The following is a 17,657-nucleotide window of genomic DNA, read 5'->3' on the forward strand; positions in this document are numbered from 1 at the left end:
GTGGTGAGCTCTCTCCATCCCCATAACACTTTCCTTTTTAGGACACACTCCCTAATTCAGGAAATCATAACAACATGAAGATAACTGCAGAAAGCCCTTCAGTTAAGTTGCCCACTTTCTCTTCACTGTTGTTTGGGTTTGGACAACCCCCAGTGTGTTAAAATCTTAGTCTTCAGCAAGGTGATGTTGAAAGGTGGTTGAAGCATTAAGAGGTGGGGCCTAGAAGGAGGAAGTTGGGTCCATAATGGTAATCCCCTAGAAGAGATACTTGGCCCTTTGCCCCTTCCATTCCTCTCTCAGATTCTAGGTCAATGTGAGGTCCTCAACATTTTTCCTATAAGTTTCTTCCCCAATGTGCTGCATAAACACACGTCCAAAGCAGCAGGGCTGAGTGATCATGGCTGGAGACTTCTGGAGCAAAATAAGCCTTTCCTTCTTGGAAGTAGATTGGCCTCAGTTCCAGTAACAGAAACTGTCAACTTAACTCTCCCATGAACATTCTGGCTCACTTGAAGAGCTTTTAAGATTGTGGTTGCCTGCATTCTGCTCTAGTAGGTAGATGTTCTTTCTCACTTTACTATGCATAAATAACCACAGGCTATTGACCTGCATCCCTCACCTTTTCTTCCTTCATCCTCCCCATCTTTAGGGATTTATGCCATTTTTATATTATAGATGTTCATTACCAAGGGAAGAAAAATGAGGAACAGAAAGAAATAGTATTGATCATGCTATTATTGTGAACCATGGCTCTACAACATACAGGCTTGTTGTTCCTTAAAATCTCTTTATTCTTTATCATCCACAAAATAAGATGAGTTCTGTATCAGTTACTTTTCACTGTTGTGATAAAACCCCACAAAGCAACCTGTAAAAGAAAGAGTTTATGTTTGCTTATGATTCCAGAGGGATGGAAGTCCCTCATGGCAAGGAGGCATGACAGCCAGCAGCAGCCATGGTGACTGGGGCAGGAAGCTGAGATTTCACATCCTAAACCAAAGCACAAAGCAGAGAGTGAAGTGGAAGTAAGTGAGGCTTTTACCAATTAATAACAGCCCAGTGACTCACTTCCTCCACTAAGGGTGCATTCCTAGTCCTCCGCAAGCAGAGCAGAGTTATCAACTGGAACCCAAATGTCCAAATTCCTGAGCCTAGGAGGGACAGTTCTCTAACAAACTACCACAACTTGATTTTGTTTTTAATGTGCACCTTGAATTTTATTAATCCCAATGTTATAGCAATAGTCACAATTTACAACTTTCTACTTTTTTTTTCATTTATTTATTTATTTGTGGATGAGGAAGTACAAGAGAAGAGGGAATGGAACAGCCTGCAAGAGATGGTTTTCTTTCTTGATCCCAAGGATCAAAACCACCTTGTCAGGCTTGGCAGCAAACATCCCTTTCCACTGAGACATCCAGCTGGCCCCTGTTACATGGTTTCACTCTAAGATGACTTTGAATATTAGTATCCATGTGTTTTGAGGACACATGAGTAAAATGAACACTGGGCCGAAGAAGCCACCTGTACATGAGAAGGTAGTTTTTTGAGAACATCTGACACTTCATCTAGCCTTTACTTTTATTTTATTTTATGTTTTATTTTATTATGAGTAGTATATTCTACACTGTTGTTGAGCCCAGGATCTCCCACATACTAGGCAAACACTGTACCAATGACACATTGCCCCATCTCTACAAAAGGCCTTTGAAAGGCCTGGCTTTCTCAAATATTTGCTTTTAAGAAAGTTTCATTACCAGATTTGAATTTCTAGGGGAACAAAAGTTCCTACCATCTTTGCTACATGATTTCAAATAGCCAGATTAAATCTATCAGTGTCCTAACAAAATGATCAAACGTGTGACATGAGTAATGAAGAAGGGACTAAAAACAAGAGATGTCAGTCACATTAATGAGTAGACTGACTTTGGAAGCATAATGTCTAGAATAAAAAAAAAAAAGTTTACAACTCCTAAATAGGTAAAGAGGTATTCATATGTCTTGTACATAGAAAAGATAAATTTAAATAAATTATCCCAATGTAAAACAACCAAGATATAAATTTTCAGCCCTAAATACCTCTAACATTGAAGCATAAATTTAATGAAATTAAACAGTGTTTCAGAAATGGACAAGTTTTAATGCTATTTGAAGATATGTGAGAAATATACACTTGCTTTGATTGAGTTAAAAGAGAAAATGCTGTTTGAAAATGAAGACAGCTTTAAAGTTCAGTGTGGGGTCACCATAGACTTTCCGGGGAAAATCCTAAGTGCTACCCCAATGTTCTAATAATGCTACCAGTAAATATTTTTATCATGAGTAAAATAATTTTTTGAGGTCCTTAAGGATAAGAAAAGAGTTCTTATAATATTCTCATGATTCAAAAGAACCAAATGCACACTCTGTCATGGGCTTGTGTATTCAATAGAAAACGCATTACAGCTTAGTTTTCAGTTCTCCATCATTCTCAGCCCCAGGACTTTTGTGCACATCCACACACTCGCTTTTTTTCTCTTTGAGCTTTGTCTCTGCAAGTTCAGTTTCTGAAGAGTCAATTTCCCCAGGGAGTTGGCGCTTCCTCATGAGTATTAGAATGAAGAACGCTGGGAGAAAGCTTGATCCTCTTAGTGCTGCAGGCACACCAATGTAAATGTTCCTATTGAAAACAACTGATCTGTATTAATATAATTCTTAATGCGTTCAGTGGAAGCTAATTTTCTATATCCTTACAGATCATTTATTCCTGGAAGAAAACAACAGGTGATTACTTTGCCCATGTAATTTATATAAACTATTTTTGCTGAGTTATTAAGTCTGTTTATTAGAATGTCAAATTTTTTTCCAACATAAAATCTTAAATGCATTTTCTTCATTTTGGCGATGGCTAGTTTCCATTGTCAACCTGACTGGATGTAGGATCATTATAGAGAGACATCTCTGGATGTGCCTACGAAAATGTTTTCAGAAAGGCTTAGATGAAAATGAAGTTCCTAACACAGCATGCAACATGACCAGCCCCCTCACACTCTGCCACCATTTGTCCTTTGCCATTACATCACACTCAGCCATGATTCTGCCATTATCATATGGTCTCTTAAATAACGAGTGGAAAAAAAAAGAAAAAAACCTATATCAGGTAAAGGAAACCACTCTTTTCTATTTTGTTTGCTCTGGTTTTGATTACACATGTATAACACACATGTATAGAACAATATGCAGTAACTTTTCAAGATTTCTACTCAGCATTTGTTTGCTGTATTACACCAATAGATTTTATGATACTGGAATCATTCTGTATCTAAAATAAATCATATTACTAATTTGTATGTTTAGTAGATTCAATTTGTTAATTTTCATGCATAAGCTTGCTTTTGTAATCAATTAATTTATCTTATAACATTTTACTACCTTTAACTATGTGTATGTGTTGGGTCTCTGCGTAGGTATGTATCCATGAGTCCTGGATGCCTGGGAGTTGGAGTAACAGGAAGTTGTAGGCTGCCCAATGTGGGTTATGGGAAATAAACACATGTTCTCTGCAAGAGCAATGTGTGCTCTTAACCCCTGAGCCATCTCTTTAGCACCAAATCCTTTCCATTTGCTGAACTTGTCCAGTTTAAACATGAGGACTACAGAAGCTTCCTGAAATGAGTTAGGTAATTTTCCCTTTCACCTTTTCTTAGAAGAACTTGTAAACTGTTAAAACATTTATTCTTCATAATTTGATAAAATATGCCTTAAAGTTTTCAGACTTAATGAATATTGGAAATTTTTGACATACGATCATTTCTAAATTACTATGAAAAATTCCTTCATTTTCTCAATGTTTATAGTAAAATCAAGTGTGATGAATAGTGTTGTCAACTTCACACAATTTATAATCTCATGGGAAGGAAGTTTTAGTGAAGGACTGTGTGGATGTGTGACCTGTGAATGTATCCCAGAGATAGTTTGATTACATTAATTGAGGTGAGAAGACCCAGTCCACAGTGGGTGGTACCATTCCTTAGGTAGAACATCCTAAACTATATAAGCATATAAAAATGATCATGGCTACTTCTACAGTGGGAAAGTATAAGTATAGTATATATGTATAGATGCTTAAGACCAGATATAACAGTCTAGAAATACAATTGAGATTTTTCTAGATGGGTAATATATTAACAAATATCTTAGTTTATTTTCCTGTCACAGTTATAAAAGACCCTGTCAAAACCAATTTGAGGGAGAAGGGGTGAATTTGCTCATAATTCTAGGTTACAGTCCACCATTCTGGGGAAGTCAAGGCAAAAGGAACTTTAACCAACAAAGACACACTGACAGAAGTAGTTGAGGCCTTTCACACTTTCACTATAGGCACGCCAGACTGAGAATGGGATAGCAGCCACCCCAGCCATACACACTTGGGGACAGGGCAATAGCCAGCACTTTTCACTCCCAGAATTTTTCAGTATCCTCCTCACCCAGAAACAGAACTGGGTCATACCTTCAGAGAGCCAAAATTCCTTTTGGCTGAAGTGGTTTTACCATCAAGGAGGAGCACAGTACAGTCTATAGCAAACAGAGGTTCTCTGTGGGCTTTTTTGGGGCCTCCTGCCCTATAGGGACAGCAAGGTAACAGCCTAAGCCTGGCTCAAGATCAGCCTATCATGACCTCTGTGTGTAGGTCAGCAGGGAACCCACAATTCTTTCCTATACTGTTAGTGACAGGGGCCTGTGTAGCACTGAGAGTGGTGGAAACCATGCAGGTAACTGCTTTTAGTCTAAACAGCAGCATGAAAGCACACGACTGGATGCACCCAGATCTCAGAGGCCAGGCCACCTGATCTGCTGGTTCTTGAGGTTAATGGTTTTGGTTGTGTGTATGTGTGACAACATCCTCCCCCTCTGTGAAACTCTCAGCCGGTTTGTACCACAACCGCTCTACTGAGCCAGGTAATGTCCACGAGGCAGCCAACCACTAAGCACAGTGGAGCACCTATGGGTTCCCAGAGATGAGACCGTCAGTCAAATTCAGGGAGCAGCCCCTTCTCGAGGAGGCCCCTGGCAACAGCACCTGGCGTGCTGTTAAACTGCAAGGGCCGTCCACAGACTTGGGTTCTTATTATATCAAGCTGCAAGCATGAGATGGCTGTGACCTTCCTAGGAGCTAGAACGTCAGAATCCATGCTGCTTGAATGTGCTGGGACTGCCATACTGACCCCTGCAGAAGGAAGGAGTCCTTCTCTCTATTCATAGGTATGGGGTGGTGGGAGCCAAGAGATTTGTTTCCACCAACAGTGCCCTTGTCCCTGGTCTCTGGATCTTGCTGTCCTGTTTATCTCCAGTGTTCTGCCATGCTAGCTCAGCTCCAGATACAGCTCTCCCCCTACTGCTCCAGGGCCTCTACACAGACACCTGCTCCCTTTTATGAAGAGTTAGATTAGGAAACCCACTCATGCTTAATTGTATCAAACACTTTAGAAATCATGGGAAATATTAAAATATATAAATAAGGAAGTTATAATATCCATGTGCATTCTTAAAATGAAGCCTAATATAATCTTATCACTCAAGAAAATGTTAGATTATGAATGGGGACATTTTATACACTACAAAAGTAGGTCTCAAAAATTATCTTTACCTTTGGGTCTGAGAGATGGTTCAGCAGTTAAAAGCACTGGCTGGTCTTTCGGAAGACCTGGGTTCAACTCCCAGCACCCACATGCAGCTCACAAACTGCCTGCAACTCTACCTCCAGGGGATCTGACACCCTCACAGACATACATGCATGCAAAACACCCATGCACACAATGAACAAAAAAAAATCATTGAAAGATTATCCTTACCTGAAGTTATTTATATCATACATCCTGCATGCCCCTGGCTCACCGCATTTCAGAGTCCCCCAGTGTAAACAGGTTCTGTCTATCAAGGCACCAAAGTAAATAGGTGCTGGAATGCCAGCTGCAGTGAGGAGAGAAAGAGAAACAGCCCATTGCCAGGAAGAGAGAAGAGAGAGATGTGTTATTTTGTTTGGAAGTACTTCAGTTTTTTCTCTTAAAAACCAATATAACAAATTACGAATCAAAGGTTCTACACTTACGTTTAGAAATTATAAGGTAATGTAAAGTTTCTAGATCACAATATATGAAAACTATGTATAAGATGCTAAGAAGGTATCTATTGAGTTCATAGCCGTGAGCTTCATGTATTATCTGAAATGTCTTGTTCAGGTTTTCTATACATCTAACAGAAACATTTTCCATCTTATTTTATTTATGAATCTACTAAAATATCAAAGTTGTAATTAAGTTCAAGTAAACTTTTTAAAGATAAGGGGAAATATTTTTCATGTCTGCAGTTACCTTATTCCCAGACTAATTACAAGTTGCCATTTCTAAACACATATGCTTGTGAACTCCAGTGGGTACAGCACAAGTTCATTGAAGATGCCAGTAGGTCATTGGGACCTCCTGGTTGTGGACAGTTGGGATAGTGTAGATCCAGAGACAAATTGCCGTTCATATTGATCATGCATTGCCCCTCCCTCTGTCTGACTTTATATCCATGTAACTATCACATGAAGCCTTTGATGGGATTATTCATTTAACAGGTTGCTAGCCTCCACTCACCCAAACACTAAGCATGCCATCAGATATCAGCTGAGTCTACAGAAGAGAATTCCATGCTTTGCTCTCATCAACCTACTAGATATATTTGAGAAGTGTTGTATTCATGACTTCCTTTGTTCTCCAACTATAAATATCACTAACTGTCACCATGTTGGAACCTGATATTTGGATGACCTGAATCTCTGTTCCCGTTATGGTGACTTATGTTTGGTTCCAGATCAAACTCTCTTATTCCCTTTAAGATGAGGGTTGTGTTTTGGGTTGACAAGAGAGTTGCTATCTTTTTTTTTTTTTTGGTTTTTTTCAAGACAGGGTTTCTCTATATAGCTTTGAGGCTATCTTTTTACTGAGTGAAAATTAATTGGTTTACTAAGTACTTAATATTGGTCTGATATGTTGGAGAAATTGTTCATACCAAATATTCTTGTGCAAAATGCATGTAACCCAATTCCAAGTGACTTTTCTTCAGACTTGATACACCTGAAAAATACATATACATAAATAAAAGTTCATCATACAAACCCATAGCTGTCCTAGCATCCTCCCAATGACAGGTGTAGTTCGTGATCCTAAAGTTAAGTTTTTCATTCTGAAGTGAGGATAATACAGTTCTACTATTAAGCCCACACAGAGGAAGGAGACTATGACTTCCAAAAGCTGTCCTGCGACCTCCACACTTGTAAAGCAGAGCAGAGCCCTTTAACTTTGGCTGCTAACATACATGAACAGTTTCTTGGTTACCATGGAGAACACCATGCTATCCCCAAAACTTTGAAGCCACAAACCAAATAAATCTTTCTTCTCTTAAGTTGTTTGCCAGGCATTTTGTCATGTTGATTAAAAAAACACTACCATATTTTATATAAAAATTCAAGATATAGTAAAGGTGATCCCATAGATAAACAAAGAAGGAAGACTCCATCATGTAGACTATGACATTAAGAAAATGCCTTTGTTAGCCGGTGGTGGCACACGCCTTTAATCCCAGCACTTGGGAGGCAGAGCCAGGCGGATCTCTGAGTCTGAGGCCAGCCTGGCCTACAGAGTGAGTTCCAGGAAAGGCACCAAAACTACACAGAAAAACCTTGTCTCAAACCCCCACCCCAAAAAAAGAAAGAAAATGCCTTTGTTATACAGAGTTAAAAACATTGGACCTTTGTCTTTCCTGTACTGCCTACAAAATTAGATGAGATGGTTTGAAAATTACATACAAAGGGAAGACTTATGAAGCAGTCAGGATAAAATCTGAAAAATGTTCTTATAAATTAGGAAGGTGGAAGTCCTTTTAAACCATGGTCTTTCCCCACCAAATACACCCTTGGGTAAGAAAAGCATAGTAAATGCAACTATTGAGACTTCATTTTGGAAGTGATTCCATGGAAGAGTTCAAGAAAACACAATAGACTAGAAGAGTAATAATAGTGTGTGAACAGTAGGACTGTATCATCCATCATTTACATTGTAATCATCAGTTCAGCAAGAAAGAGCAAAGAAATATGAGAAAAATAATTTAAATAGACTTTAACTTCATTAAATCAAGAAATCATACATTAGGGCCTAAAAGATGGCTCAGTGTGTAAAGCTGTTTTCCACCAAGCTTGACAAACTGAGATCAGTACCTGGAGCCTACATGGTGACAAGAGAACCAACTTTTACAAGATGTCCTCTCATTTCAACATACATGCCATGGAATACAAACACACACATATGCACACACAGGCGCACACACACACACACACACACACACACACACACACACAATGCTTTTTTAAAACCATACATTAAAACATCAAGAAGCCACATTTTCATACCCAGTGAAGGTCAATGTCAGAAGGTAAGATAATTGAGAAAGTGAAGAGCATAACAGTGAGGCATGGAAGTAGGAAGTAGGCATGCAGTAAGCATGAGAGCATACCTTGAGAGTGTTTGGAGGTTTTAACAAGAATGTATAACTGCTGACAATTCCCTTCAACTATGATGATCCTCCTCTATGAGGAAAACTCATCCTTATCAACTGAGCATGCTGCTTTGAAACGGAGGCACCATGAAGGAGAAAGAAAACATCATGTAGCCACATCAGCTAAATCAGCCTGGCATGTGATGGGGTGACATATGTCACAGCCAATACTCTCTCACTTATAAGTCTTAAGAGCTAGCAATACTGGTGCCTTTATCTGTCTGGGAACCTATGAACAAGGCATATACCACATCTCCATTTGTGTGAATATAGGAACATAACATTTTACAAAGGAAAAGGAAAATGTAAGGACAGATAACTAGTTTGTCCTAGTGAGTATCCATGAAGTGTAGAATCAGGGGAAAGGAAGAATTAAGGGAAGGGAAGAAAAGGGAAGGGAGGGGAGGAGAGGGGGAGGGGAAGAGAACAAAAGGGGGAGGGGAAAGGAGAGGAGAGAAGAAGAGAAGAAGGGGAGAGGAGAGGAGGGAAGCAAAGGAGGAGGAAAGGGGAAAGGGATTTTGAAAAGAAGTAGAAGGAGAAGAGGATGGGGTAGAATGGGAGTGTTGGCAAGGTAACAGAAAAGCACAGGGAAAGAAAGGGGCGAGTAAGAATCTTGGTCCAGTCTATGGATAAAATATGACGAATCATCAAATGTTATGCAACATTGTGGTTAACTCAACATTGCTCCTGAATCCCAAATATACAAGAAAAGGTGTTTGTGTGGGAGGGAACTGCTTCCCCGTTGTTAGTGGATATGAAGTTTGCTAGGCTGGAAAGAATACCTACTTAATAAAAATACCTTGAAACTTGGCTTTGAAACTTTAACATTTTATCTTAGAAAGCTGAGTATCTGTTATTGCATTCATATATCTCCTGGTTAGATAGTGTCTATTACTGCATTCATGTTTTTTGTTAAAGACAGGTTGAGCTCAGGATGTCAAGGGAGCCTGGTCACTTTTACACAGAGAGTTTCACACTCTGCCAGTCAGTTAACTGAGCCTAGGAAATGAGTCCTAAACAACACCTCTCTCCCTGCCAAACAAGATGTCCCTTAGTGTAGGCTTAAGACATAAGGAGAGAAAATAGGAAAGGGCCAGAAGGAAAATTCCAGAAAACTTTAAATAACTGTTAAAAATAGCAATGTTCAGTATAAGAACCTTGATAAAGGTATTTCAGAGCATTGAATTTCTGGGAACCTTGACTTCAAGGGCCTTTCTTGGGAAATGGAATTTCAGTAAATGACAAAAAAATCTAAATGGCATTGATGAGGTGCTCAGTATGTAAAGTTACTTGCCAGAAAGGCTAGATGACCCAGAACCCAGGAACATATGTTAAAAAAAAATAATTAAAAAGCTCAATTCAGGGGCATACATCTGTAACCCCAGCGTTCCCATAGTGAAATAGGAGAAAACAGAATTGCTTGGGAATTTGAGGGCCTGGTATGCTGGAGTACACAGCCAGGACAGCAGCAGAATTAAGAAGTGAGACCCTGCCTCAAAACAAGAGGAACAGAGAACTGATTCCCCAACATTGTCTTCTGACCTCCCTGTGCTCTAAGTGGCACTCAGGAGCCCACCACACACATACACACACACACACACACACACACACACACACACACACACACACACACACACAGGAGAGAGAGACAGAAAGAGAGAGACAGAGACAGAGAGACAGAGACAGAGAGAGACAGAGAGGGGGGAAAGAGAAAGAGGGAGAAACATCATACACTTGCATATGCATACACTACTAAGAAAAAAGATAGAAAAATAAATGAACAAGTTGCTTATTACCTCAGAAGAACCATATACCCAGGTATGGCTGCTAGCGAGTAGATGAAGCAGCCAATTACTGACATGATTAAAAAGTACTGCAGCTTGATAGTACATTCAGGGCCTTTTTTACACAGCCCAAGAACTGCAGATGAGTTTCCTGAAGGCTGAATGCAGCTGCAATTTTGAAACACCTGTAAAAAAAAAAAAGTGTCCTATTTAAGAAAGAAAAATATTGGGCATAAACCTTCAGTGTTTTCTACACAGCCATTTAGATCAAAATGGAGAGTGTTGGGGCCAAAAACATGGCTCATAGGAAGAACACTCATCCAGTTTGAATGAGGACCTTAATTTGAGCACAAACACCATTGAATAAAAAATACTAAATAAGTAAAATAGAGGTTTCTTTCCCCCTTTATTTCCATCTCTTTTTTGATATATCATAATTTTATTATAAAATATAAAGGGGTACTGTGATTGGTATGTAAAGTAAATAGAAAATTTCTTAACAAAAAATGAAAAGGAAAAAAAAGGGGGTAGATTTTAAAGATCATTTTTTTTCTAAATGTGTGGAGTAACTTGCAAAAATTCAATTATACTGAATTCACATTAATTTTTTTATATTTATTTTCATGTGTGTTTGGTCTTTGTCGGTGTGTGTGCATGTATATGTGTATGTGTGTGCATGTGTGTATGAACACATGTGTGCCACATCTACATACATATAGAAGTCAGGGGATAAATTATGAGGCTAAGTTCTCTCCTTCTACCATGTGGGTCGTAGTTTTGATGGGAAGGTTTGGTGGCAAATGCCTTTACCCACTCTACCAACTTTCTAGCCTGCACACAATTTTATAATAGTCTATAAATATTGCTTTGTTTTGTTTTGTCCCTAATACAAAGAATATTAAACAAAATGTATTTCAGAATAATGATGGAATAGTTAGGTGCTTACTAATAAACAAAGTCATGTTCCAAGAAAAAGAGTTTACTTAAACAATATTTCAATTCTTTTTTGAATTGTTGTGTTTCTGAGTATATTAAGAATCAAAATTTATATTTCACTTTGATTACAAACCAACTCTATATTATAACATGTTGAAGGCAAGGAAAATGCTTAACTATTTCCTGCTAAACCATCATGAGGAGATGGTACAGTCTATAAAGTCCTGCACGAGCATGAGGACCCGAGTTCAGGTCCCAGCACACATGAGAAAGATGCACGTGTGGAGGATGTGCTTGCAACACTGGTGCTCTGAAGATGGGAGCAGTGACTCCCTGGGGATCACTTGCCAGGCAGCCTAACAGAATCGGCAAATTCCAGGCTATGAGATCCTGTCTCAAAAGCACAAAGTGGGCGGGAACTTAGAGTCAACAGCCAAGGTTGTCTTCTGACCTCCATGTGCACACACACACGCACATGCGCGTGCACACACACACACACATGCGCGTGCACACACACACACATGACTATAATAAATAAATAAATAAATAAATAAATAAATAAATAAATAAATATAAGATGTTCATGATACCAAAAGGTAAGTTTTCTGCCAGCCTCAACTACATAGCTAGTTGGAGGTCAGCCTGGGTTTCATGAGATCCTATCACAAAAGGGGCAGATTCTGTTCAAAGTATTTTAAATTTTTAATTTTAACGTTTATTTATCTATATGTTTCTCTGTCTGTGTATATACAAACAGGTGCATGTAGGTGCCTGAGGAAGGCAAACGAGAGTGTCAGATTGCTAGGAGCTGGAGTTGGGAGATGCTCCTTATGGGTGCTGGGAAGTAAACAGGTCCTCTGAAAGACCAGCAAGTGCTCATAACCACTAAGCTAGCTCTACAGCAAATCCGGAGCATTTTAACTCCAATCATTTGAATAATGGTCTCAACTGATTTAAATTACAAAATAATTCCCAGACTCTGGCAAAGTTTTACATAACATCTAGTAAGGTCAGGTATAAATATATAAAGGAAATTTAGTTATTCATGAAAATACATTAATCTATTTTAAGCATGGACTAATTTTTGCTTTTTAACAGATGTAGGCTTAGATCATAGCACATATTAATGCAGTACACAAAACATCAGCTCCGATCACTGCAAGGGTGTTTACCATGTTGATTCCTGTTCCAACAGACTTCTCACAGCCTGCAAGGCAGGCTGACATGTATGCTAGGCCATTGTCTCCACACACTGGATCCCATGTTTTAGTTAAGCAGTTACACCTTGTGTTGCAGTCAGCAAGGACCTTATTCTCCACATACAAAGGCTGCTGGATTCTGAAATAATTGTAAATAATGTTACAGATACTGCAAAAACCACAAAAGTACTTTATTTTCTTCTTTTCATCTCAGTACCTACACACACACACACACACACACACACACACACACACACTCACAGCAGAGTGACAGAGAGAAAGGGGGAGTGAAAGAGAGTAACAGACAGACACAGAGAGAAACATTTCATCTTCTCCCCAGAACAGAAACAGAAATCAACCATCCAAATATCAACTAGTGGTCTCTATACTATGTTTTTGGCACACAAGTAGCATGACTACTTTTTCAATTACTTCAAAAACAAACATCAGGTGCCTACCCTATAAGAAAGTACCATGATGTTAGAGCTAAAAAAGGAAGATGATAATCTCTCATTGACCTGCATGATAAGAAATAAAGAAAGAGGGCTGGCTTGAGAAAAATCTGCAATTTTCATTTATACAATAAATGCTGTGTTTCTCCCCCAAAACAGAGTGGTTTGAGTGACCAGGCATGCTCTTCTGAGATATACAGAACCCATCACTTACAATGGGATTGAAAGAAGATAATGTGGGAGTCTAGAGTCTGAATTCACATTGTGTCACTCAAACAGTGTGGAGTCAGCATGACTGGAGATGGAGTCAGAACATACAACTCTACTTCAGTATTGTTGAAGCCATTTTCTGTAAACTCACTAATTTCCCCCTGAGTTTCAATTTCTACATGTACAAAGTGAAAAGAATCAGTCCTGTCTTAAAAAAAGATTCAGATCAGGTGATATATATTTTATAATACAAAATCTAAGACTACAGCATATATAAGAAGGAACTATACTGGTGACATATATATATGTTCATTAGTTGACTTACAATGTATTAGATTCAGTTGTGCTAAATTTGAGCCCATTGTAGAACCCTATGAAGACTTGCTGGCCTGTATAGTCAATTTTTAAAGCTATCTGCTGTAAAATAATCCTCTTATACACTGTAAAGATGTGTCACTCAAACTAGTTTAATAAAATGCTGATTGGCCAATAGCCAAGCAGCAAGGATAGGTGGGGTGACCAAACTAAGGATGATGGGAAGAAGGGCAGAGTCAGGAGTTGCCAGCTAGGTACAGAGGGAGCAGGACAGGAACATGCCATGCTAATAAAGGTACTGCCATGAGGCAAAGCATAAATAGAAATATGGGTTACCATAAAATCTAATAGCTAGTTAGTAATAACCCTGAGCTACTGGCCAAGCATTTATAATTTATATCACCTTCTGTGTGTTTATGTGGGACTGGGCAGTTGGGACAGGAAATGTCTGATTATATATGGCACTCAAACATTTGGCAAGAATTTTTACATAAAGCCTGAAAAACCTTTAAAGTGAATTCTAAACACACAAAAATGGAGTCAAACTCCGCTTCTTTTTAACCGCTTTTTCTTGGGTAGGCTCTGTTTGCTAGCAGCAAGCAGAGGCACGGCTCCTTTAAGAGACAGCATCATGACTCAGTGTTAGTGGCAAAAAATGAGTGGGTCTTTTCAAAAGCCCTGCGACCAAATACTTAAATGGAGTCTATGAGCAGCAGGTGGCACACTACTCAGTGGTGGCATGAACCCAGAACCTCCCTAGAGTTGGGGTGGTAAACATGGCTCCCAGAGCCGGTGGTAAATGTACCTCTGCCATAAGACTAGCCTCTCAAGGAACCAAGGAGCAGGGCAGAGCCAGCTACCAAAGCTACTGCTTTGGTCCTAGCCACACTGCTTAGCAGTTTAAAGACTCAAGTGGTCAACAAAACAGAGAGGTATACAGTAAAGACAGATTCAGACAAAAAAAAACCTCTAAATGGGTTACAGTGTGTTTAAAAATATACATAGGCTTGGGAGAGAAAAGAAAAAAGGTAGGGAAAGTCCTTAAAAAATAGAGTAATAAAAAATATAATAAGCTACATAAAGATGAAAATACACAGAGAATCTGGATTCTGTATGTTATTGTGTTGTCTTTAAATTTTTGGACTACTAAGGAACAAATAACTGCTGAGAGACACGTGATTATGAAAGCTGCTAGGTTAAACCAATCTATATATTTTTAAAAATAACTTGACTTCAAAATTTAAGTCAAAGATATGTTACTTTGGGAAAGAGGTTCTGCTTTTATTTCCACAGGAATTGAGAGGCTCTAGACTCATTCTGGGTTCAGAAAAATCAGTTTTGTTCAAGGAAGACATTCTGAAAAATCTCCAATGGGAATAGGTGGCCCAGATGATCCAATGTTTCAGAGAGCATCTGTTGCAGTTTCCTCTGAATACTACATCTAGAACAGCTTCAAGGCTGCTGGCTGAGATGATCTAATCTCACAGACTACTCCAGTCAGGATTTGACCACAATCCCAAATTTTCTCAAGGTTCTCCAAAGATTACCATTGCCCCCAATCAACAGGAAGTAGTCTAGAGAATGCCCACATTTCCCAAAATAAATTATGAATGTTTGTCATCATTTAGGGGGGCTAGTTACAAGTTTTTATGGATAATGGTCAGAAAAAAAGCTAAAAAAGGAGATTAGATTCAGGAATCTTTTTCTGAAAAGAAAAGTAGGTATAGAAATGATAGATTAAAAGGGTAGATTATTGGATCTACTTTAATCCAAAAAACAACTATTAATCTTACATATTTTACAATGGTATGGATTTTGGTTTATCGATACAAATTTAAAGTTAATATTGGTATACTATATGTATATTTCTACTCTTGTTTAAGGTATGGTGTTTATGCAACTCAATTAAAAATATATAATGTATAATTAAGAAATACAGATTAATAGTCATCTATAATAGTCTGACTTATAGTTATGGTAGATATTTTCCAAGGTCATAAACAGATATATTTACATAGATAGATGGTCTTCAAACACTTCAAATACCTATAGAATAGGCATTTAATATGTTTAATAACCTAAAGTTTTTCATGACAGTGAGACACATCTACTTCTGGCAGCACCAATCTACTTCAGAGAAGATGATGGGCATCAAAGAAACTCTGTATGGAGGTTTTTTTTTTAATGGCAAAAGCTAGCCACATGGGCAAAGAAACTGCCCTTGCCTCAACTGCTGACAGTTACCATCCAAACTGGACCAGAAGGATGCAAGAAAGGTGACTACCAAACTTTGCCGAGAATAGGTAGGACAGTCCTTCAAAAATTCTCTGCTTCACAGAAAAGTCTGTCAGATATTCTAAACTTGTAGGCCAAAGACAGATGGCTCAATGTTGCAGAGTAATTTTAGGTGACTGTCCAAGTAGCTTGAGGTCCCTGTCATTAGGTAACATTTCACTCTTCTGGGGTCTTTGATAGAGTAGAAGACTAAATAGTTATAGTTATAGTTTTCCTTAGTTATAATAGAAAGTAACTTAGATACAAAACTTTACACTCACCAAGGTAAGATAGATAATTAAGTATTATCTCTAATTTTGCCAAATGGAAATAGATTAATAGTGTTACTATAGTTCTTACTTAATAACTGTTTTTGTTGTATATAATCTTACTATGTGAAAGCAAAAACCTTCCTTTTAATATAGGCAAAAAGGGGGAAATGCTGTGGAATAACTCTTTTGTACACTGTAAAGATTTGTCACTTGAATTGGTTTAATTAAGTGCTGATTGGCCAGTAGCTAGGTAGAAATTACAGGTGGGGTGACCAAACTAAGGATGATGGGAAGGAGAAGGGCAGAATCAGGAGTTGCCAGCCAGATGCAGAGGGAGAAGGAGTGTGGGCTAATATAGGAATGGTGAGTTGAAGAAAAATACAAGATAACCATGTATCACTGCCACTAATTTGTAATAAAATGATCTTGTCATACACAATCCTTGAAGAAAATGGACTAGCCATTGTAAAAATATTATGATCATCATTAGGAAACAACATACCCTTCATAAGAGGTAGTTAAGCCAGCAACTGGGAAATTATCACAGGTCATCATGAAATTAAAGAAAGATAGAAGGTACTCAGTCAGGGATAGGCAGAATGCTATGTATGCAGCTTTCTTGACAGTAATCTTGAACTTCTTCATAATCAAGCCACCAATTAAATATCCAACACATATTGGAGGTAAGTTATAAAGACCTGTAAATGTGAGTAAAATAGTATTTTTAAAAGATAGCATTAAAATAAATATGTTATCAATTTGTCTAATACATCTTACTTAAGAAACTGTTTAGCTCTAATATAGTGACCCTAACCCCTACAGGCTCACATATTAAATAAAAAGAGGTTTTTAAGTGTCCCATAATGTCATTTTAAAAAGACTATTACCATTTATTGAATTATTTGCAGCAAGTTATATATAAGTACCACACACATACATATGATATTAGATATTTCATGTATTTTTTTCACTCTGTTTATTGGGATTTTGACTCAGCTCAAGGTGATTTAGAAGGTCACTGTAAAGTCCAAGCTTATCAACTGCAGAATATTCCACGTATTGTTGATATTGCCCATTATTCTTCCTCTCTGAAGAATGTTTACAGTTCTATACCATTGCATTTAATTTTACACATCTAAGGGTAGTGACTGGGATTTGGAGGACATAGAACTCTAGATAATGTAGATGCTGTCATCCTGTGATTATCAGATATCAAGAGTAAAAATAACTCAGGAAAAATCCAAAGTTGGATATACCCCAGGATTTAATGTACTAACAAGAAAAGCAGAGTGTGGCTGCACAGACTCATCAGACCAGGGGACCCAGTGACTAAATAAGGAGTAATATAGAGGGTAAGAATTGAAGCCCAGAAGTAAAATCTACCAGTGAGTTAAGCCTATTCCTCTCTTAATTAACATATTTACTCTTGAAAACTGACTGATATAAGCATCCCCCAATATTTCCATAATGATGACAATTTTCATTCTGATTGGAGAGAGAACAGAGAGGATATTTCTGGCCTCTCCTTCTCTCTATCGCTTCTTGATTTCCCTGGAGAGTAGAAAGAAAAATTTACAAGAATATCCTAACAGATTTTAATTTTGTTGTAGTCTCCTAGTCACATTATCTTACTGTTTATCA

The 17,657-nt window shown here is 38.1% G+C and overlaps 1 protein-coding gene across 4 annotated transcripts in view; it reads right to left on the minus strand.

The window, feature by feature from the left end:
- Positions 1 to 869: 869 nt before the first annotated feature.
- Positions 870 to 17,657, minus strand: part of LOC131907493 (solute carrier organic anion transporter family member 1A5) — a 98,112-nt gene continuing 81,324 nt past the window's right edge. For all 4 annotated transcript variants that reach the window (XM_059258751.1, XM_059258749.1, XM_059258750.1 and 1 more), the window contains exons 10-15: positions 16,519 to 16,714; positions 12,467 to 12,632; positions 10,371 to 10,543; positions 7,033 to 7,097; positions 5,832 to 5,949; positions 870 to 2,659 (exon numbers count right to left, since the gene is read on the minus strand). In XM_059258751.1, the coding sequence (XP_059114734.1) occupies positions 2,440 to 2,659; positions 5,832 to 5,949; positions 7,033 to 7,097; positions 10,371 to 10,543; positions 12,467 to 12,632; positions 16,519 to 16,714 (938 nt within the window). In that variant the 3' untranslated portion in view covers positions 870 to 2,439. The remainder of the gene's footprint in view (positions 2,660 to 5,831; positions 5,950 to 7,032; positions 7,098 to 10,370; positions 10,544 to 12,466; positions 12,633 to 16,518; positions 16,715 to 17,657) is intronic.

The sequence above is a fragment of the Peromyscus eremicus genome, chromosome 3 (assembly GCF_949786415.1).
Source record: "Peromyscus eremicus chromosome 3, PerEre_H2_v1, whole genome shotgun sequence".
NCBI lineage: Eukaryota > Metazoa > Chordata > Mammalia > Rodentia > Cricetidae > Peromyscus > Peromyscus eremicus.